This window comes from Eptatretus burgeri, chromosome 7, assembly GCF_056783735.1.
Source record: "Eptatretus burgeri isolate ZD-2024b chromosome 7, Ebu_testis_v1, whole genome shotgun sequence".
In the NCBI taxonomy this organism is placed as follows: domain Eukaryota; kingdom Metazoa; phylum Chordata; class Myxini; order Myxiniformes; family Myxinidae; genus Eptatretus; species Eptatretus burgeri.
In genome coordinates, this window is record NC_140967.1 from 1873954 (window position 1) to 1897437 (window position 23484).

The window sequence follows — 23484 nt, forward strand, 5'->3', positions numbered from 1 at the left end:
GGTTGTAAAAGTTGGTTATAAAAGTTGATTGTAAAAGTTCGTTGTAAAAGACAGTTGTAAAAGTTGGGTGTAAAAGTTGGTTGTAAAAGTTGATTGTTAAAGTTTGTGGTAAAAGGCAGTTGTAAAAGTTGGTTGTAACAGGTGGTTGTAAAAGTAGGTTGTAAAAGCATTGTTTGAGTCGTTGTAAAGTTGGTTGTAAATGTTGTTTCGAAAAGTTGGTTGCAAAAAGGTGGTTGTAAAAGTTGGTTGTAAAAGTTGGTTGTAAAAGTGCATTGTAAAAGTTGATTGTAAAAGTTGGTTGTAAATGTTGGTTGTAAATGTTGGTTGTAAAAGTTGGTTGCAAAAGTTGGTTGTAAAAGTTGCTTCTAAAAGTTGGTTGTAAAAGTTGGTTGTAAAATCGTTGCAAAAGTTAGTTGCAAAACTTGGTTGTAAAAGTTGGTTGTAAAAGTTGGATATAAAAGTTGATTGTGAAAGTTGGTTGTCAATGTTGGTTGTAAAAGTTGATTGTAAATGTTGATTGTAAAACTTGGTTGTAAAAGTTGGTTGTTAATGTTGATTGTAAATTTGATTGTAAATGTTGGTTGTAAATGTTGATTCTAAAAGTTGGTTGATTGTAAAAGTTGGTTGGTTATAAAAGTTGGTTGTAAAAGTTGGTTGTAAAACATGGTTGTAAAAGTTGGTTGTCAAAGTTGATTGTAAAAGTTGGTTGTAAATGCTTGTAAAAGTTGAATGTAAAAGTTGGTTTGAAAGGCGGTTGTAAAAGATGGTTGTAAAAGTTGGTGGTAAAGGGAGTTGTAAAAGTTGGTTGTAAAAGCATTATTGAAGTGGTTGTAAAAGTTGGTGGTGAAAGGTAGTTGTAAAAGTTGGTTGTAAATGCATTGTTTAAGTGGTTGTAAATGTTGTTTCTCAAAGATGTTTGTAAAAGGCAGTTGCAAAAAGCGGTTGTAAAAGTGGTTGTAAAAGGTGGTTGTGGTGAAGTTGGTGGTAAAGGTAGTTGTAAAAGTTGGTTGTAAAAACATTGTTTTAAGTGGTTGTAAATGTTGTTTCTAAAAGGCGGTTGTAAAAGTTGGTTGGAAAAGTTGGATGTAAATGTTGGTTATAAGTGTTGTTTTTAAAAGGTGGTTGAAAATGCGGTGGGAAAAGGCGGTTGCAAAAGTTGGTTGTAAAAGTTGATTGTAAATGATGGTTGTAAATGTTGATTGTGAAAGTTGGTTGGTTATAAAAGTTGATTGTAAAAGTTGGTTGTAAAAGTTGATTGTAAAAGTTGGTTGTAAATGCTTGTAAAAGTAAGATGTAAAAGTTGGTTTTAAAGGCGGTTGTAAAAGTTGGTTGTAAAAGGCGGTTGTAAAAGTTGGTGGTAAAAGCGAGTTGTAAAAGTTGGTTGTAAAAGCATTATTGAAGTGGTTGAAAAAGTTGGTGGTAAAAGGTAGTTGTAAAAGTTGGTTGTAAATGCATTGTTTAAGTGGTTGTAAATGTTGTTTCTAAAAGATGCTTGTAAAAGGCGGTTGTAAAAGGCGGTTGTAAAAGGCGGTTGTAAAAGTGGTTGTAAAAGGTGGTTGTGGTGAAGTTGGTGGTAAAAGGTAGTTGTAAAAGTTGGTTGTAAAAGCATTGTTAAAGTGGTTGTAAATGTTGTTTCTAAAAGGCGGTGTAAAAGTTGGTTGGAAAAGGTGGTTGTAAAAGTTGGATGTAAATATTGGTTATAAATGTTGTTTCTAAAAGGTGGTTGTAAAACGCAATGGGAAAAGGCGGTTGCAAAAGTTGGTTGTAAATGTTGTTTCTAAAAGTTGTTTGTAAATGTTGGTTGGAAAAGTTGGTTGTAAAAGTTGGTTATTAAATGTTGATTGTAAATGTTGTTTCTAAAAGGCGGTTGGAAAAGTTGGATGTAAATGTTGGTTATAAGTGTTGTTTCTAAAAGGTGGTTGTAAAATGCGGTGGGAAAAGGCAGTTGTAAAACGTGGTTGTAAAAGTTGTTTTTGAAAAAGTTGGTTGTAAAAGTTGATTGTATATGTTGGTTGTAAATGTTGGTTGTAAAAGTTGATTGTAAATGTTGGTTGTAAATGTTGGTTGTAAAAGTTAGTTGTAAAAGTTGGTTGTAAAAGTTAATTGTAAATGTTGGTTGTAAATGTTGGTTGTCAAAGTTGGTTGTCAAAGTTGGTTGTAAAGGTTGGTTATTAAAGTTGGTTGTAAAAGTTGATTGTAAGAGTTGGTTGTAAAAGTTGGTTGTAAAACTTGATTGTAAATGTTGATTGTAAAAGTTGGTTGTAAAAGTTGATTGTAAATGTTGGTTGTAAATGTTGGTTGTAAATGTTGGTTGTCAAAGTTGGTTGTAAAATCGTTGCAAAAGTTAGTTGTAAAACTTGGTTGTAAAAGTTGGTTGTAAAAGTTGGTTGTAAAAGTTGGTTGTAAAAGTTGGTTGTAAAAGGTGGTTGTAAAAGTTGGTTGTAAAAGCATTGTTTGAGTCGTTGTAAAGTTGGTTGTAAATGTTGTTTCGAAAAGTTGGTTGCAAAAAGGCGGTTGTAAAAGTTGGTTGTAAAAGTTGGTTGTAAAAGTTGATTGTAAAAGTTTATTGTAAAAGTTGGTTCTAAATGTTGGTTGTAAACGTTGGTTGTCAAAGTTGGTTGTAAAAGTTGGTTGTAAAAGTTGGTTGTAAATGTTGGTTGTAAATGTTGGTTGTAAAAGTTGGTTGCAAAAGTTGGTTGTAAAAGTTGCTTCTAAAAGTTGGTTGTAAAAGTTGGTTGTAAAATCGTTGCAAAAGTTAGTTGCAAAACTTGGTTGTAAAAGTTGGTTGTAAAAGTTGGATATAAAAGTTGATTGTAAAAGTTGGTTGTGAAAGTTGGTTGTCAATGTTGGTTGTAAAAGTTGATTGTAAATGTTGATTGTAAAACTTGGTTATGAAAGTTGGTTGTAAAAGTTGGATATAAAAGTTGATTGTAAATGTTGAATGTAAATGTTGATTGTAAATGTAGATTGTAAATGTTGGTCGAAAAAGTTGGCTGTAAAAGTTGATTGTAAAAGGTAGTTGTAAAAGTTGGTTGTAAAAGTTGATTGTAAATGTTGGTTGTAAATGTTGGTTGTCAAAGTTGGTTGTAAAATCGTTGCAAAAGTTAGTTGTAAAACTTGGTTGTAAAAGTTGGTTGTAAAAGTTGGTTGTAAAAGTTGTTTGTAAAAGTTGGTTATAAAGGTTGATTGTAAAAGTTGGTTGTAAATGTTGATTGTAAAAGTTGATTGTAAAATCGTTGTAAAAGTTAGTTGTAAAACTTGGTTGTAAAAGGCGGTTGTAAAAGTTAGTTGTCAAAGTTGGTTGTAAAAGTTGATTGTAAATGTTGGTTGTAAATGTTGGTTGTAAAAGTTGGTTGTAAAAGTTGGATATATAAGTTGATTGTAAAAGTTGGTTGTGAAAGTTGGTTGTAAATGTTGATTGTAAAAGTTGGTTGTAAATGTTGATTGTAAAAGTTGGTTGTAAATGTTGGTTGAAAATGTTTGTTGTAAATGTTGATTGTAAAAGTTGGTTTGTTGTAAGAGTTGGTTGTAAAAGTTGATTGGAAATGTTGATTGTAAAAGTTGATTGTAAAAGTTGGTTGTAAAAGTTGATTGTAAAAGTTGGTTGTAAAAGTTGATTGTAAAAGTTGATTGTAAAAGTTGGTTGTAAATTCGTTGTAAAAGTTCGCTGTAAAACTTGGTTGTAATAGGCGGTTGTAAAAGTTGATTGTAAAAGTTGATTGTTAAACTTCGTGGTAAAAGGCAGTTGTAAAAGTTGATTGTAAAAGGTGGTTGTCAAAGTTGGTTGTAAAAGTAGGTTGTAAATGTATTTTTTAAGTGGTTGTAAAGTTGGTTGTAGATGTTGTTTCGAAAAGTTGGTTGCAAAAAGGCGGTGGGAAAAGGCAGCTGCAAAAGTTGGTTGTAAAAGTTGGTTGTAAATGTTTCCAAAAGTTGGTTTTAAAAGGTGGCTGTAAAAGTTGGTTGTAAAAGGTGGTTGGAAAAGCGGTTTCAATAAAATTTCAGGTCAATCGGATGAAAGTTGACGATTTTATGCAACATTGACCTTTCACCTTTTGATCGAAAACAAACAAAACAATCAGCTTCTCGTTTTTGATTGGTGAACCAATCCAGTGACCCAATTTGCAAATTTATACAATTTCAGGTCAGTTGGTTGAAAATTAACGATTTTATGTGACTTTGACCTTTTGACCATATTAATTTGTGTTGTCTATCTTGTCATAATATAGCTTTGTTGATAAAGGACACACACACACACACACACACACTCATGAATGGGTGACTCGTGAACTAAGTAAACATGCTGAATGGTAAACATGAAGCTGTGAAACGATAAACGATGACACATCAAGCCAAATGGTATCCTGTATACCCCAAACTGAAGGGGATGCCTTCAACGACGATAGCAAGCAGCAAACTCTTTCAAATACAGTATAATACCATTAACAGAGTAAACTGTAAGGTGAGCCAAAATGTTAACAATGAGTTAGTCAATTGAACAGGTAAATTCTGGACAATGTTACTTGTGATAGGAAGAGATTGGAAGGTGGTGTTGTTGAGTGGAGCAGAATGAAGGCAGATGAGAGAGAGAGAGAGAGAGAGAGAGAGAGAGAGAGAGAGAGAGAGAGAGAGAGAGAGAGAGAGAGAGAGAGAGAGAGAGAGAGAGAGAGAGAGAGAGAATGAGAGAGAGAACGAGAGAGAGAGAGAGAGAGAGAACGAGAGAGAGAGAGAACGAGAGAGAGAGAGAGAACGAGAGAGAGAGAGAGAACGCGAGAGAGAGAACGCGAGAGAGAGAACGTGAGAGAGAGAACACGTGAGACAGAGAACGCGAGACAGAGAACGAGAGAGAGAGAGAACGAGAGAGAGAGAGAGAAAGAGAGAGAGAGAGAACGAGAGAGAGAACATTTCTCTCAAAACAAAAACATTCAAGCAGCACATTTTGATTATTATTATTATTATTATTGTCCTTTTTGGGTTTTCCGTACAGACGTACATACGTTCATGCTAATTTGTTTTCTCGGAAACCGCTTATCCAATTGACAGGAAAATTTCACCATAGGTGCGTGCGAGTTACTCATGTCGAATGTTTTTTTTATGATGTCATGTGTCACGTGGTGTGGAAACCATGTTGGAAAAAAGGAAAAACTTTCGACCTTTGTATCTCTGAAACAACCCTATGGAAAAAAATTGAAACTTGGCAAGTTCTCCCCATGGCAAACAAGTGTCATTTTTTTTGTGATGTCATAATTGCATACTTCGGACGTGTTATCCGATCAGTATGAAAAATTTTAGGGTCATCTCGGTCTGAATTGTGTTGGGGGAAAAAAATGATGACATCATCGGTCACGTGTTTTTTCAGCCATATTATTTTTAACATACAAACAAACCTTCAAAAATCTTCTCCGAAATGGCTGAAGTGAACAGATCGAGGCAAAACTTTACAGGTATGTTCGACTAGTCATGAGAAACAAAAAGTTCTCCACCTCTGATGTCATTGGTCACATGGTTTGGCAGCTTTGATTTTTTTTTGAAGAATAAACCTTTAAAAACCTTCTTCTCCAGAACGGCTTGACGGATCGAGGGGAAACTTCAACCACATGTTCCACAAGCCTTGGGGATATCAGGATATTCACAAACACTTGATAGCTCACATGGTCGGGCAGCCATATTGGATTTAATGAAAATCTTTGAATTTTTTTTTCTCTTGAGCCGTTTCATTAATCGACGTGAAACTTCGCAATTATGATCGATTAGTCAAGTGGAATATATGTTTTAAATTTCAACCTGGTCAGACGCATGGTCTCACAGCTATAATTATTTAATATTTGCATCTTTGGTCAGGGATTTAAATCAAACTTTGTACAAGTATGTGTAATGATGTAATAATGTTAGTGGAGTCACATCTGGCAAATTGAAGAGTTCCCTTCTCGTTTGTTTTTTTAATAACACAGGAGAACAATATCGTTACAGTGGCATGACACCAGCATTCAGGGAGGAAATAACAATGATAATAATAATAATAATGATAATAATAATGAAGAGTTCCACGAGTGTGGGAGTATTAATACAATGGGTGTAAAAGAACCCAGTGACGAAGAACACAGTGACGAAGAACACAGTGACGGAAGAACCCATTGACAGAAGAACACAATGACGGAAGAACACAGTGGTGGAAGAACACAGTGGTGGAAGAACACAGTGATGGAAGAACACAGCGGTGGAAAAACACAGCGGTGGAAGAACACATTGGTGGAAGAACACAGTGATGGAAGAACACATTGGTGGAAGAACCCAGTGATGGAAGAACACATTGGTGGAAGAACAGTGATGGAAGAACCCAGTGATGGAAGAACACATTGACAGAAGAACACAATGACGGAAGAACACAGTGGTGGAAGAACACAGTGGTGGAAGAACACAGTGATGGAAGAACACAGCGGTGGAAAAACACAGCGGTGGAAGAACACATTGGTGGAAGAACACAGTGATGGAAGAACACATTGGTGGAAGAACCCAGTGATGGAAGAACACATTGGTGGAAGAACAGTGATGGAAGAACCCAGTGATGGAAGAACACATTGGTGGTAGAACCCAGTGATGGAAGAACACAGTGATGGAAGAACACAGTGGTGGAAGAACACAGTGATGGAAGAACACAGTGATGGAAGAACACAGTGATGGAAGAACACATTGGTGGAAGAACACAGTGGTGGAAGAACACAGTGATGGAAGAACATATTTGTGGAAGAACACATTGGTGGAAGAACACACTGATAGAATAACCCAGTGGTGGAAGAACACAGTGACGGAAGAACACATTTGTGGAAGAACACCGTGGTGGAAGAACACAGTGATGGAAGAACACGGTGGTGGAAGAACACAGTGATGGAAGAACACGGTGGTGGAAGAACACATTGGTGGAAGAACACAGTAGGTGGAAGAACACATTGATGGAAGAACACTGTGGTGGAAGAACACATTGGTGGAAGAACACTGGTGGAAGAACACATTGATGGAAGAACACATTGGTGGAAGAACCCAGTGATGGAAGAACACAGTGATGGAAGAACACATTGGTAGAATAACCCAGTGATGGAAGAACACAGTGATGGAAGAACACAGTGGTGGAAGAACACAGTGATGGAAGAACCCAGTGATGGAAGAACACATTGGTGGAAGAACCCAGTGATGGAAGAACCCAGTGATGGAAGAACACAGTGGTGGAAGAACACAGTGGTGGAAGAACACAGTGATGGAAGAACACAGTGATGGAAGAACACAGTGATGGAAGAACACAGTGATGGAAGAACGCATTGGTGGAAGAACACAGTGGTGGAAGAACACAGTGATGGAAGAACATATTTGTGGAAGAACACATTGGTGGAAGAACACACTGATAGAATAACCCAGTGGTGGAAGAACACAGTGATGGAAGAACACATTTCTGGAAGAACACTGTGGTGGAAGAACACAGTGATGGAAGAACATATTTGTGGAAGAACACATTGGTGGAAGAACACACTGATAGAATAACCCAGTGGTGGAAGAACACAGTGATGGAAGAACACATTTCTGGAAGAACACTGTGGTGGAAGAACACAGTGATGGAAGAACACGGTGGTGGAAGAACACAGTGATGGAAGAACACTGTGGTGGAAGAACACTGGTGGAAGAACACATTGGTTGAAGAACACATTGATGGAAGAACACTGTGATGGAAGAACACATTGGTGGAAGAACACATTGGTGGAAGAGCACATTGATGGAAGAACACGGTGATGGAAGAACACATTGGTGGAAGAACATTGTGATGGAAGAACACATTGATGGAAGAACATATTTGTGGAAGAACACATTGATGGAAGAACACAGTGGTGGAAGAACACATTGGTGGAAGAACACAGTGGTGGAAGAACCCAATGATGGAAGAACACATTGGTGGAAGAACACATCGATAGAAGAATCCAGTGATGGTGGAAATGATGATGAAGAGTTCCACCAGCATGGGGTATTAATATGAGGGTGTAGATTGTAGAAGAACCCAGTGATGGGGGAAGATCAGCATGATGGGAGAGGCAAGACGTGTACCTTGTACCAAACGATCTCTATGCACCAAAATGTCGTTGATACCTTGTGATCCATGACAGATATAATATCATCCCTATTTTACAACACCCTGACGGACTTACTGTATTTGAAATACTGAGTACATTGTTTTAATCGTTTATTCATTATGAGCTTGGTATTTCAACAACTGTTTCCACACGTGTGTCCTCATGCATTTTCCAATGTGTGTGATATCCGGTGATGAGCATGCCATCTTTTTGCCATACAGGTGCTGTTTTGCTGCTACCGACGTACCGTGGACCAAACTACATTCCTGGCTTTGAACGATGCTGGGTTGGTGTACAACGGTGGCCTTGTCGTGGATAGTTGTTTTCGCACCAATGATCCTGTGCTGTGGGCTGCTGGCCCGCTGACCACGTACTCACGGCGGTACCACGCCGGACAATGGAGTCACAGCTGCTACTCGTCACAAGAGCTGGGTTTTCAATTGGCAACAACGCTCTTACCTTTGTTGGATCCCACACTGGAACTTCCTGAAGATCTGACACCTGAAATGGATTGCCTGTTGCCTGCCTTCAGTGCCCCCAAGGTTAAAGGTGTGTAGATTGAGACACAGCCAGAGCTAAACATTTACAAACATGGACTTTGTAAGTACAATCAACGCTGTCTTACAACTGATTCAAAGTGTGCCAAGACCGTTTATTATGACCAAAAGGGATTGAGAAATACCTCGTGGAGAGGCAGAATGGGAAGCACAAGGTACAGGGAGGGACAACACAGAGCATTTCACGAATCATATCACAACAGGTTACCTTCTGGTTTTGTTTCTTTAATTTCATTTTGCTCATAAGTACTTTCTGCACAATACACTTGAAGCACATTTAGTGTTGTAGATGTTTTATGATTTCAACCCATGAGTCATAAACATACTGACATTACCTGATGCATGCAGGTGGACTCCTTCCTGGTGGTTTTCATTACCTGCACATTGCTAAACCTGGCATCGATACCTACCTGGAGGCACAGATGCGTCTCCCTGATTATGTACGTATTTTAATCACCCATACAATCACCTACATTCCCATATATAGGCTGCACAGTTCCAACAGGACATAACATGCTTTCAGGTTTCAAAAGGTCTTTGAGCCTCATCCAAACTCTCATTTGTAACTCACAAACAGAGAATGTCAGTTAAAACTGACACTTGTGAATGACAAGTATCATGGTTTCCAGACTATTTCAGTTATCGCCTTCAGTTTCGCTCTGGCATGTATGTGACATGGTTGTGTGATGGCTCATCATTACCAAACACTTGAAAATATCCATCATTGCCTATGAATACAGAATACATTTCACATGAACATTTGATATAGCACATAATGAGTGTACATCAAAAACCGTTCAACAGAGGTAATTTAAACTTTATCACATGTTACATGAACATTTGATATAGCACATATTGAGTGTACATCAAAAACCGTTCAACGGAGGAAATTTAAACTTTATCACATATTACATGACCATTTGATATCGAGCATATTACTTCAATGACACGCACCCTCTCAGAAGTTACATGGTGAATTAAAGGCCCGGTCACACCTTGACGTTTTAGCCAACGTATGCCGATTTTTGAATTTTTTTTTCTAAAACGCTGGCACACGTTGAATACGTTATGGGTAAGTTTTGATAACATTGAGAGCACGCTGAAAAACACTGCCATACATCGTTGTACGTTGGCTTTAAACGTTGTACTTTTTGGTTGTCCTCAAATTTTTTCATGCTTGAAATTTCACGACGTATGCCGGCGTATGACTCACACGTTCCGCTACGCTGGCCACAAGTTGTATGCACGGTCTGCGATCGTTGACAGACGTCAACACATGCTACTTGTAAGTCAATCATAAGTTGAGACACGCCGAGGTAATGTTTAGCGTACCCGAAACTTATTTCTAACCTATGATTAACGTGTTGTTGGCACGTTACGCGATCGTTGCCACACATCGACAGACGTTACTTTTAAGTTACTCATAGGCTGAAAGACGTCGGTATAATGGATCGTCCTTGCGTCAGCGTCCACGGCCACGGCCAGCACACTTATTTGCAGCATTCTTCAAACTTTTCTTCGGCATGACGAGGATGTTCACACTTCGATGTCTAGCTTGGCTATGATTCCAATTGTCCATCAGCAGCATCTATTTAAAATAGTCGAGTTTGAGCGTTTTAACACGTTCAGAAGAAACGCTTCAAATTTCCAAACCCCAGCGTCAAAAAACAAAGGCGAGTGACAGCAATTTAAATCGTTCATTGTCAACAATGAAAATAGTTGAGTGGTGCCGTTTACAAGTCGTTGAGTGTAAAAACAATCCAATTGTTGAGCGCAAGCGTCTACTTTCAATAGTGGAGATGCAGCCATTTAAATCGTTGAGTTTATCATTTAAATCGTTAAATCGTGAAACGCAAGGACGATCCATCATAACCCACACCCTCCCCCTCACACTCACCTACTACTGCCAACATGAACAAACTACTACTAATACTGATACTGATACTGATGCTGACATGGACATCGACTCAAAAAGGAACTCGAAAACACTGTTGGGTTCCCCTTTTATGAGCAGCATTTTTATATACCAATTCCCAAAACCGCTGGGAACACGTCTTTATATGGCAGTTGTAAGCTAGAAACACGTTAATTTTTTTTTTTATCGACCGGAAGACGTCATTGGAATACGTCTACATACGTCGATGTGTGTTGGGACTACGTAAAGAATTGGTTCAAAGCACGTCAAACATAAGTTAGAAATAAGTTTCGCGTAAAAAAGACATTACCGCGACGTGTTTCGACTTATGAGTAGCTTATAAGTAGCCTTTGTGGACGTGTGTAAGCGTCCGCATATCGTGTGTAAAACTTATCCCCATCGCATGCGGAACATGTGTCATACGCCGAGTACGTCGTAAAATTTTGAACATGTTTAAAATTTCTTGACGTACTCTACTTACTACGATGTATGATAGCGTACTTTAGCGTTGTACTCACGTATACCAAACTTACTCATATCGTATTGGACGTGCCCCTACGTTTTAGACACATTTTTCTTAGGTCGGCATACGCTGGCAAGATCGCCAAGGTGTGACCGCGATGTTGACCCTTCCATTTCTACGGCAGTTATGATTCGAATTGTTGTGCGTCAGCCTTTTAATAGGCTACGTCACGACATCGTCGGCGATGCGTGCAACGCGCTATGCCTAAGTTAGACTATCGTTGGGCATCGGTTGTGTAGGCCGACAACAGGTTCAGCATTCGTTGGTATAAGTTATCTATAACGCAACGAAACGTTCTGTGTCCGTTACCAATGCGTTATACATAAGACCAAGTCGCTATGAATACGTCCGAATCTTTAAAAAAAAAAGATCAAAAGTTCAACGTCAGCCAGCGTTTTTAGATACATTTTAATACGTTGCCATCGCTGGCTAAAACGTCAAGGTGTGACCGGGCTTTAAACAAAGCATAATGCCCAGAGATTAAAAAAACAAAAAACAGAAGAGTTGGCTCACATCACCAAGTCCTTCTCAAAATTGCATGGGGTATATAATCTATGATTACCATCAAGATATTTTGGTGTTGGAGTTTTGGAGTTGGAGTGGAAGTTTTGAGTTGGGGTTTTGGTGTTGGAGTGGTAGGTTTGTGTTGGGGTTTTGGAGTTGGAGTGGTGGTTGTGGTGTCGTGGTAGTTTTGTGTTGGGGTTTTGGAGTTGGAGTGGTAGTTTTGAGTTGGGGTTTTGGAGTTGGAGTGGTAATTGTGTTAGGGTTTTGGAGTTGGAATGGTAGGTTTGTGTTGGAGTGGTGGGTTTGTGTTGGTGTTTTGGAGTTGGACTGGTAGTTTTGTTGGAATTTTGGAGTTGGAGTGGTAGTTTTGTGTTGGATTGGTAGTTTTGGAGTTGGATTGGTCGTTTTGTTGGAATTTTGGAGTTTGAATGGTAGTTTTGTGTTGGAGTGGTATGTTTGGAGTTGGATTGGTAGTTTTGTCTTGGGGTTTTGGAGTTGGAGTGGTGGTTGTGTTGTCGTGGTAGTTTTGTGTTGGGGTTTTGGAGTTAGAGTGGTATTTGTGGTGTCGTAGTCGTTTTTTGTTGGGGTTTTGGAGTTTGAGTAGTAGTTGTGTTGGAGTTTTGGAGTTGGAGTTAGAGTTAGAGATGGAGTTGGGATTTGACTTTGGCATTGGCATCCCTCCCCTCATCACCACATATATCCTCATCACCACTCTCCCACCCTGTGCAACAGCAGCCTGCACGGATCCACAATCAGCTAAGCCGAGTGTTGGCTCAGTGGTTAGGGTGGTGGCTTGGGATCCTCGGGTCCTGAGTTCAAGCCCCGCTGGCCGCTGAGTTAGCATCAGGGGGGTTGATTCAGCCTGTCATCCTTCCGAGGTCGGTGAAATGAGTAGCAATTCCAGTGTGTGTACTAGTAGAGGGGCACTGCATCAGCGACACAGTCGTGCTTCAAGAAATGATAGCTTCCCTGGCAGCTAAGCTGCCATACGACCACCACCACAATTAGCTCGTGCCCTGCCTCAAGCCTTTGCTCATTCCCCCATTGTTGTGTGAGTCCTGGTGTTCATTTTTGGCACCATAGCTGGGTTATGGTTCAGTGTTTTTTCCTTTCATTGTTCATTATTGCAGGTGCCTTCCAACTCCTTGTCCTTTGAGGGTCCTTTCCAATTATTTATTTATTAGCGTCTTATCTCCCCCCCCCACTTCCATATACCTTTAATAAACTATTTTAAAAAAAACATTTTTTAATCCTTTTTCCCGTTTTCCCGCCTTCCCACATGAACAATGCAAGTTTTGGCTACGTTTGGGTGAATCTTTTGGAATCCCAATAATTTTGAATGCAGTAACATCTTGAAGACTGTTTCAGGATCCCCGGAGGCATTTCTAAGATCTCCTGCTCAGAGCAACCATGTTAACGGACACCATCTGACACGACAATATCATGTTTTGCAAAAATAAAACTTTTCCAATTTCCTAATTTATTTTTATACTTCAAGGTTAAACTGTGATATTAAATTGACTTTCACAGAAATTTGAATTATCTCCATATATTGCACACTTCTACCTTCCCACAAATGTTGAATGGGGATAGCACCCAAACGTTTTCACACTCCTGTATTGATACATTGAGAGGTTCGATTCTACCTATAGCATAGAGAGAAGTAACTTCTATTTTGGCAGGTGTTCTGCTCCACTCCTGTTAACTCTTGCCTCAAAAACGATGCACATGACTGACGAAACATTAAACTTGATAAAACTATCAAAGTTATAACTGTCAAACAAATAAAATAATGGACTGCTTTTTAGTCGACATTGTGCTTCATACCTGTCACTTGTAACTTCCATTTTCATTTTGTCAATGATGAATGATACTCTGGATAAGAGTTTAGGGTTTGTCAAAAATATTTTAAAAGGAAAAGCAAGCATCAAAATAAAAGGAAGATATTAAACAAGGATGTGAAGTTGAAACAACAAATATGCCAAAAGTATACGAATGGAGGAGAATAGTTCCAAGTTCAGAGACATGGAGTTGCCCAAGCATGTGAAGACCACTCATATAGACACAACAAAACAATCACGATAAAAGTGGCACTCGGGGCAGACCAGGATCAGAATGTCGGATGGACAGCCAAGTCCAATATGGTTTCCTGTGCTCCAACTCCATCCCCCATGCCCCCCCTTTCCCGATTTTCCATCCCCCCCCCCAAGCAGACAATTAGGAAAGTATATATGATAACTATGTGAGACGTACATGTTCCAAGCTCTGAACCATCTTTTGATCAATTGAAGATCAGCTATGAGGACAAGAGCTGTTGCTAATCTGTTGATTTTTTTTAGACAAAGTCAAGGCTCATGGAAGAGTGAGAACACTGAACTGATCAAAATGCAACAAGACAGAGACAGAGAGACAGACAGAACACCAATAGCAGGGTTGAAGGACAAAATAGAGGTAGACCTGGATAAATAAGGGAAGTGGGGAGAAATGAGGTGTGGGGAAGGATGCTCGGGATGGATAAGGTGGATACAGAAACACTCAGAAAGGAAAAAGTGTAAATCTGGAAGGAGGTGGGCTTGGGGTTTTTCGGGGGATGAGGAACTGTTTTATTTCAATGTACGAGGGGCAGTCAATAAATAACCTTAAAATGGCGATATAAATTCGAGAATGTAAGATTTGTAGTTGGAGACGACATATGTTATATCTGTGGGTAAGAGTCATGTTTTGCCTGTTTTAGATCTGGAAACATTGAGTGTATGACGTCAGTCGAGCAGTTCCAAGATGACGGCTCCCTTGGAAGCATGCACCAGGGAGGAGCAACGTTCTGTCATCCGTTTCTTGGGAAGTGAGGGTGTGAATCCCAGTGAAATCCATCGCAGAATGAAAATGCAATATGGTGCCTGCATATTCGTCGCTGCAGCAGGTGTATGACTGGGACAGGAAATTTAAAAGTGGAGTGTCCAGTGTGGCGGATGCTGTTTGGGCCAGCCTCACACAGCCGACACACCAGAAATGGTTGCAGAAGTTGAGCGTGTGCTTAGGGAAAACCGTCGCATTACGTTGGATGACAGTCTCCGAATTGAACATTAGCTTTGGTTCAGCACACCATATCATTCACAACTTGCTGGGGTTCCACAAAGTGTCTGCAAGGTGGGTGGTGAGACAACTCACACATGAAAGAAAGAACTCCACAACTACACACATTACATTCTCGAATTTATATTGCCATTTTAAGGTTACTTTTTGACTGGCCCTCGTATAATCATTGGAAATGCCTTCAAGATTTTCATTCCAGTAAATGAAGGAAAGTCATAAATGTAAATTAAGATTAGAATGGACACGTTGACTTGAGGCACAGATTATTGACAGAGTGAGCAGATGAGAAAATGCCATGGAGAGCTGTGGCTGTCAGCATGATTGGAGGAAGTTGTCAAGCCAACCATGGAGACAGCTTTGAATGCCAGACAGAGAGCTTGGCATGCAGAGTGCGATGTGAGACGGTGTTAAAAGCACGTGATATATATATACCCAGACACCTCCTGTTTCAGTTTCCATGCCCCCATCCATCCATGCGAAAGGACAAGCAGCATTTTGAGGCTTGAGTGATTGGGGCGAAAACTAAAATGGTGTTCAATAATCAGATGATTAATGAAGATAAATGATGAGGTCAGCAGAGATTATAGATTCTTCATCATTGTTTGTCATGGGAAGCAGGCACACTAGTCTTTTGTTGAGTGGATGAGTCTTTGCATCCTTCTTGTGAGTGGGAATGATGTTGGCCACCTTCCAAGTTAATGCAAATATGAGTTGTGCCAAATATCAGGACCTTATAAAGAGAACACATGGAGGAGGTGCTAGTTCAGCAGAGCAGGATCTGACAGCAAGAAGCCTGAACCCATCCAGGCCCATTTCCAAGGCTGTCAATGTCGGCTGGAAACCTCTCAAACTTTTCTGGTGGAAAACTTGCAGGATGAACATGTACATGACCTGGTAGGGCTGGGTTGTGGTGGAGTGCGAAAAGGGCTCTTTGCCTCTCTTCAACATTATCATGTTGAGAGGGTTGTGGGTGGAAGGATGTGGCAAGACAAGAAGGGATGGGTTTGGGGCTCTGAGACCTTAGGTGTTTTTGATTAGGCTAAAGAGTAAATATAAATTCATGGGGGACAGGGAAATGTAATAAAACATGACAAATTTCATGATGGGGGTGTTTCACAGGGACAAGAGCTTGTAACAGGCTCAGCCAGTGAAGGGAACTATTTCCGTCTGCACATCAATCAATATGGCATGGTGGAGACAATCACCTGCTTGTCGAAAGAGGAACTGCCTGTCGGAAACTTCTTGAGTCTATATGGTTGCCATGAGCGCCTGCTGAATAACCTCTCCTCTCGTTTCCACGAGGGTATCATTCCAGACTTCTACAAGTAAGCTCAACACACAATACTTTTACATTAGTATGAATCTATAACATTGCTGTTTGTTCATGTGATGTTACATTATATCGATCTGTTCATAATTATGATAATTGGAATTCAAAATTTTGGAACAGCTCGATAATGCATTCAACTTGGTCAAAAGTTCAGTACTGTGCATAGAGCCAAAATGTCAAACAGTTATCCAGTCCAGTAGTGTAGTAGATAGTAGAAAAAAATCGTGCAAATTATGATACAAGCATTAAATTAGGCATTTCTGTTCTGCAGGGCTTTCTGATCAAATCTGCCTGATTGGCCATTTGACAATCCAAGTTTTGAAAAATTTGAAAAAAAAAAAATTCTAAAAATTTTGAAGTCGCAGCTGGCTGTAATTCTTGAAGCACAAGTGAACATCCCAGACAGAAAACCAAGGGGAGATGCAGTCATCATTTATGGCTCAGCACTTATCAATGCCCTACCTTCATGCACTTCAAAGATATTTGATGACTATGCTAAAGAAGACATCATCCCAAAGGTGGAATCCTCTGGTGCCAGGTACGAGAGGATGGACGTAGTGTTTGATGTGTACAAGAAGTCAAGTCTAAAGTCCGAGGCAAGGTCGAAAAGGGGGCAAGGAATCAGAAGAAGAGTGACAGGAACCAGTAAGACCCCAAGTAACTGGAGAAGCTTTCTTCAAGATGACAGTAACAAGACTGAGCTGTTTCACTTCCTTGCGGAAAAGATGTGTGAAGCACAGACGACAAGCACAGTCATCGTCACAAAAGGAGAAGATGCCATTAGCAACACAAGGAAGTCACTGGATGCTGTGTCTCCATTTTGTCATGAAGAAGCTGACACTCGAATAATTGTACACGCCAGGGATGCAACGACGGATGGTAGCAAGTCCATTATCATTAAGGCTAATGACACGGACGTACTAGTCATAGCAATATCTGTACTGCCATCCTTACAGGAGCTAGGTCTTGAGAACATGTGGATTGCCTTTGGACAAGGAGCCAAGGCGCGATGGATTCCAGTCCACGAGGTAGTTTCTGCAATAGGGCCTGAGAAAGCTAGAGGGATCCCATACTTCCATGCATTCACTGGATGTAACGTCGTGTCTGCCTTCCACGGTAAAGGGAAGAAAACTGCATGGCAGACTTGGAACGTCTTTGATGATGTTTCTGAAACATTCACCAATCTCAGCCCAGCATCCAAAATTGATTCGTGATCTTGACTTTTTTGAAGTTTTTTTTTTCTTCAAATGTTCAAAATTTGGATTTTCAAATGGCCAATCAGGCAGATTTGATCAGAAAGTCCTGCAGAACAGAAATGCCAAATTTGATGCTTGTATCATAATTTGCACGATTCCTCTCAAAAATTACTGTTATCTGCCCCACTACAGGTGTCACTTTGTTTCCTTCCAACTTGGTTGGAAGTCTTGGTGGTCATTAAAGGACTCCAACAGCTCGCTAGCTGATGTCTATACTGTCGAGTATAGTCTTGTTAAAATGAACTCCCAATTTCACAAATTCAAAATACTGAACACCTTCACGTATCCGGTGCATCTTGCTCGTTTGGTTTCCTAATGATCGGACAAATTTGACATCCTCTCCTGTTCTTGTGGTTTACTTTTCACTTTCCTCGTGTTCATTTCTATTCCATTGCACCATAGGCATATTGACATTAAATTTTGACCAGTTCCCCCATGGCCATTCCACATTTCCCACACGAGATCGATTGACCATTTTTTGTTTTTTTTACCTGTTCGACTTCGACTTCTCTTACCTTCAGATTTTTCAAGCAATCGTGGTGTCTGGCAATCTTTCATGATCGTTTCCAACATCTTGGCCAAGAGCTCAGAAGACTTGCTTCCACCAGACTTGTAAGACGGTCTACATGATTTTCTTCAAATACCTCATACTGTCCATCTATCTGTCTATCTGTCAGTATATTTATCGATCTACAGTATTTATCAATCCATCTGTCAATCAGGTTTTGTGTTTACTCATAGGTCACAGTATGACTTACCAGGTTCTGTGTGGAGTCAGAGGATGTCACAGTATGACTTACCAGGTTCTGTGTGGAATCGTAGGACGCCATAGTATGACTTACCAGGTTCTGTGTGGAGTCATAGGACATCACAGTATGACTTAGCAGGTTCGGGGTGGAGTCATAGGAGGTCACAGTATGACTTAACAGGTTCTGTGTGGACTCATAGGAGGTCACAGTATGACTTACCAGGTCCTGTGTGGAGTCATAGGATGTCACAGTATGACTTACCAGGTTCTGTGTGGAGTCATAGGAGGTCACAGTATGACTTACCAGTTTCTGTGTTTACTCGTAGGACGTCACAGTGTGACTTACCAGGTTCTGTGTGGACTCATAGGATGTCACAGTATGACTTACCAGGTTCTGTGTGGACTCATAGGAGGTCACAGTATGACTTACCAGTTTCTGTGTTTACTCGTAGGATGTCACAGTGTGACTTACCAGGTTCTGTGTGGACTCATAGGAGGTCACAGTATGACTTACCAGTTTCTGTGTTTACTCGTAGGACGTCACAGTGTGACTTACCAGGTTCTGTGTGGAGTCATAGGAGGTCACAGTATGACTTAACAAGTTCTGTGTGGACTCGTAGGAGGTCACAGTATGACTTACCAGGTTCTGTGTGGAGTCATAAGAGGTCACAGTATGACTTACCAGGTTGTGTGTGGACTTGTAGGACGTCACAGTGTGACTTACCAGGTTCTGTGTGGACTCGTAGGAGGTCACAGTATGACACCAGTTTCTGTGCTTACTCATAGGACGTCACAGTGTGACTTACCAGGTTCTGTGTGGACTCGTAGGAGGTCACAATATGACTTACTAGGTCCTGTGTGGAGTCATAGGAGGTCACAGTATGACTTACCAGGTTCTGTGACGAGTCATGAGGTCACAGTATGACTTACCAGGTTGTGTGTGGACTTGTAGGACGTCACAGTATGACTTACCAGGTTCTGTGTGGACTCGTAGGAGGTCACAGTATGACACCAGTTTCTGTGCTTACTCATAGGACGTTACAGTATGACTTACCAGGTTGTGTGTGGACTCATAGGAGGTCACAGTATGACTTACCAGTTTCCGTGTTTACTCGTAGGACGTCACAGTATGACACCAGTTTCTGTGCTTACTCATAGGACGTCACAGTGTGACTTACCAGGTTCTGTGTGGACTCGTAGGAGGTCACAGTATGACTTACCAGGTTCTGTGTGGACTCGTAGGAGGTCACAGTATGACTTACCAGGTTCTGTGTGGAGTCATAAGAGGTCACAGTATGACTTACCAGTTTCCGTGTTTACTCGTAGGACGTCACAGTATGACACCAGTTTCTGTGCTTACTCATAGGACGTCACAGTGTGACTTACCAGGTTCTGTGTGGACTCGTAGGAGGTCACAGTATGACTTACCAGGTTCTGTGTGGACTCGTAGGAGGTCACAGTATGACTTACCAGGTTCTGTGTGGAGTCATAAGAGGTCACAGTATGACTTACCAGGTTGTGTGTGGACTTGTAGGACGTCACAGTGTGACTTACCAGGTTCTGTGTGGACTCGTAGGAGGTCACAGTATGACACCAGTTTCTGTGCTTACTCATAGGACGTCACAGTGTGACTTACCAGGTTCTGTGTGGACTCGTAGGAGGTCACAGTATGACTTACCAGGTTCTGTGTGGACTCGCAGGAGGTCACAGTATGACTTACCAGGTTCTGTGTCGAGTCATAGGAGGTCTCAGTATGACTTACCAGGTCCTGTGTGGAGTCATAGGAGGTCACAGTATGACTTACCAGGTCCTGTGTGGTCATAGGAGGTCACAGTATGACTTACAAGGTTCTGTGTGGAGTCATAGCAGGTCACAGTATGACTTACCACGTTCTTTGTGGAGTCATAGGGGGTCACAGTATGACTTACCAGGTTGTGTGTGGACTTGTAGGACGTCACAGTGTGACTTACCAGCTTCTGTGTGGACTCATGGGAGGTCACAGTATGATTTAACAGTTTCTGTGTTTACTCGTAAGACGTCACAGTATGACTTACCAGGTTCTGTATGGACTCACTGGAGGCCATAGTAATTGCCAACAAAGCGCGACACAGTCTTGAAGAACTATTTCTGAACTTGATCACTGTTGTGCTTAACAGCAAAGCTAATGCAGAAGTTGCAGTGTTGAACATGTAGAGTGAAACACACCAACATGGCATGAACGAACAAATGTCCAAAGGTCGTCCACCTCACTGCTTACTCTGTACAATCCTCATTTATCCTCACTCACTGACAGTGTTTCTCTGGTCTACACTCAGATTGACTACTCTTTTCTGCCCACATTTTGGGGCTAATTTCTAATGCTAATTTGTTTTTTCTAATGCTAAATTTCTATTTGTTCTATTTTAAAAATTTCTATTTTAAATTACATTAAATTTCTAAATTTCTATTTTAAAAATGCGAAAACACAATTAATTTCTAATGCTAAAGCTAATTTCAAATGCAGTCATTGACTCCCCATTCTGATGTTTCTCATATTCCAAGCTCTCAGGGTGATACATGGAGTTTGATGTGTGAGTACCTTGTTGCCACATTGTAAGACTTGAGATTAAATTTGAGGCATGTGGCCAGACCAGAATTTTCTTTGTAAATGATTATAATTATTTATTTAGGGTTGTACCCTTTGGTTTATCATCGGGGCCATTTATTACTTCGGCCACCAAGTGTGGATGGAGGTTATGATTTCACACCTGTTTGTTTGTTTTGACCAAGACTGAAAAATTTCATCAGATATCGGTCTGTCTCGTTTGATTGTATGTTTGTCTGTGCATGCGATAATTCGCGAACTTTCAGCTATCTTCATGAAACTTTACCAGAGGATTCCGAAGGACAAAAGTGAGGCTATCAATGTTTTTTGTCTATCTCGGTCAAAGGTCAAGTTGACAGTGATGTAATTTGCAGGATTTTTATCATACATGTCAGGCTGCCTGATGCCTCCTTGTTTGTTACTTGCAAAATCGAAGATTTTTCATGTATACTGGTCAATATAGACATAAACAGAGACATTTGAAGGACATTACCATAAAACAGACTAAAAAGAAGCCCACAAAGCTTTTCGTCATGCTCTCATCAGGTGAAATTCACACAAAGTGAATGAGGTAAGGAAAAAGAACAGTCTAATGGACACCGATCAACAAAGTCAATTCCGATTGGACGTTCCATCCTGATACGTCATCACCTCCCAACAGTCTCGGTGGGAGGAGCCTGTTCAGTGTTCAGCTCTCCAATTGAAGGTTGCAGAGTCTGAGGCGGAGCCCCTAAGGCTGTTACAGAATCCTCTTCATCAATATCTGTGATCGTGAGACGAGTTGGTGTTCCTCTTCTTCTTTGCACAAATAATCAAAGTGAGTGGACAAACTCTTTTTGCCGACATAACATGGGGTCCGTGGAATAGATAAATGTCGCTTCTAGTATTCGGAGATGCGTTAGACTTCGTCCTCTACTCAATATCTTGAATGCATCCACATTATACTGTTCAGCACAGTTTGCATTCTCAATCAAATGCTTTCCAATAGCAGATACACATGATGATGTGATTGATGCTGGGACCTTCCTACAAGCACGAGCCAGCTGTATTCTTGTACAAATTGTGTTTTTCCTGATGGACAAAGGGACGTGCTGTTTGATTCTGTCAGTCAGAGTCTAGGTCGTTCTGCCTACATACCAAGCATCACATCAGCACTTCAACTCATAAATAATATTGCTAAGTTTTGAGGCAGCCAGAACATCCTTCTTAACTGCAGGAATCAGATGTCGAGAGGTGAAAATCACTCTTGGACGAACAGCCAGATAAGTGTTTGAGACTCATCTTTTGATTTGTTCCTCATATCTTTGCAACATGTTCCCTTTCCAGGGAATCTTGATGTAGACCGGGCACTTTTCAGGAGCCACCTTCCGTTCATCTTTAGAAGTGAGGAATTTGTGCATAAACCTCCTGATGATATTGTTGTGGGTTTCCGCCTGTCCGGCGTGCGGGCGACCGCCTTTAGCTCAATTGTGGCCACACGCGCCCACCGAACGAGCAATCCAGTCGCAGCTTTCGGATCAACGCCGAAACCCAGCTGCGGGTGTTTTTAACCACACCATAAACCAGCCAACTCTTCTGTCCACGCGCTGCATGTTCGATCGCCGAATTGTCGATGTACCTAATTATTCGCACAGACAGAAATGCCGGGAATTTATTCCTCAACGGAGCCTGCACGAAAACGAGCCGCTTAGGCCTAAGTCACATTTGCTCTACGGCGAGGATACGGCGGCATACGCCCTCTGAATTGACAGAAACCTGCGGCGGCCACAGAGTTTCTGCGGTGGCCTCAGGGTGGCCCTACGCCGTTTGGCTATATTTTACAGGTCGTAAGGTTGCCGTGGAATTATAACGCGGAGTTATAACTTTTTTCATTTCTACGTTCGCCGTAGCAATTCGACAAGCCGAAAAAAAAAAAACTGTTAAAAAAAAAAATTAACCCATTCGTTACCATTCGTCTGGCTGCACGTTCGCCTTAGGGTCCCTGCGGTCGCCTTGTGGGCACCTTGAAGCGACCTTGCGTCTGCCTTGAAAATTCTATGGCTGCCGCAGGGCCCCCTTTAGGTCACCGTGCGACATCAAATCAAAGACCGTACGGCAACTCCACGTTTTCGGTCTCCACAATTTCTATGACCTAAGGCCTAAGTCACATTTGCTCTACGGCGAGGATACGGCGGCCGTACGCCCTCTGAATTGACAGAAACGTGCGGTGGCCGCAGAGTTTCTGAGGTGGCCTCAGGGTGGCCCTACGCCGTGTGGCTATATATTACAGGCCATAAGGTCGCCGTGGAATTATACCACGGAGTTATAACTTTTTTTTCATTTCTACGTTTGCCGTAGCAATTCGACAAGCCGAAAAATAAAAACTGGTAAAAAAAAAAAAAAATTACCCATTCGTTCCCGTCCGTCTGGCCGCACGTTCGCCTTAGGGCCCCCCTGCATCGTCTTGTGGGCACCTTGCGTCTGCCTTGAAAATTCTATGGCCGCCGCAGGAACGCCCGAAGGTCACCGTGCCACATCAAATCAAAGACCATACGGCAACCCCACGTTTTCGGTCTCCACAATTTATAAATACGCCGTGCAGCTCCCCGAAAAATAAAAACATATGTGACTGCTACATTGTGTGACCGTGGAAATACTGCAGCCGCCGTATAATTGCTAGTGGCCGTAGATTTTGGAGACCCCACGGCCGCCGTGGCAAATGTGACTTTGGCCTAAATACGCCGTGCGGCTCCCCGAAAAATAAAAACATATGTGACTGCTACATTGTGTGACCGTGGAAATACTGCAGCCGCCGTATAATTGCTAGTGGCCGTAGATTTTGGAGACCCCACGGCCGCCGTGGCAAATGTGACTTCGGCCTAAA

At 41.2% G+C, this 23484-nt stretch overlaps 1 protein-coding gene across 4 annotated transcripts in view; it reads left to right on the top strand.

Annotated features, from left to right (window-relative positions):
- CFAP61 (cilia and flagella associated protein 61) overlaps positions 1-23484 on the top strand; it is a 256962-nt gene that overhangs the window by 227621 nt on the left and 5857 nt on the right. For 3 of the 4 annotated variants that reach the window (XM_085887231.1, XM_085887232.1, XM_085887233.1), the window contains 4 exons: positions 8333-8660; positions 9017-9108; positions 15823-16028; positions 17811-17901. In XM_085887231.1, coding sequence (XP_085743357.1) covers positions 8333-8660; positions 9017-9108; positions 15823-16028; positions 17811-17901 — 717 coding nt within the window. The remainder of the gene's footprint in view (positions 1-8332; positions 8661-9016; positions 9109-15822; positions 16029-17810; positions 17902-23484) is intronic. The other variant, XM_085887234.1, reaches the window with a different exon arrangement.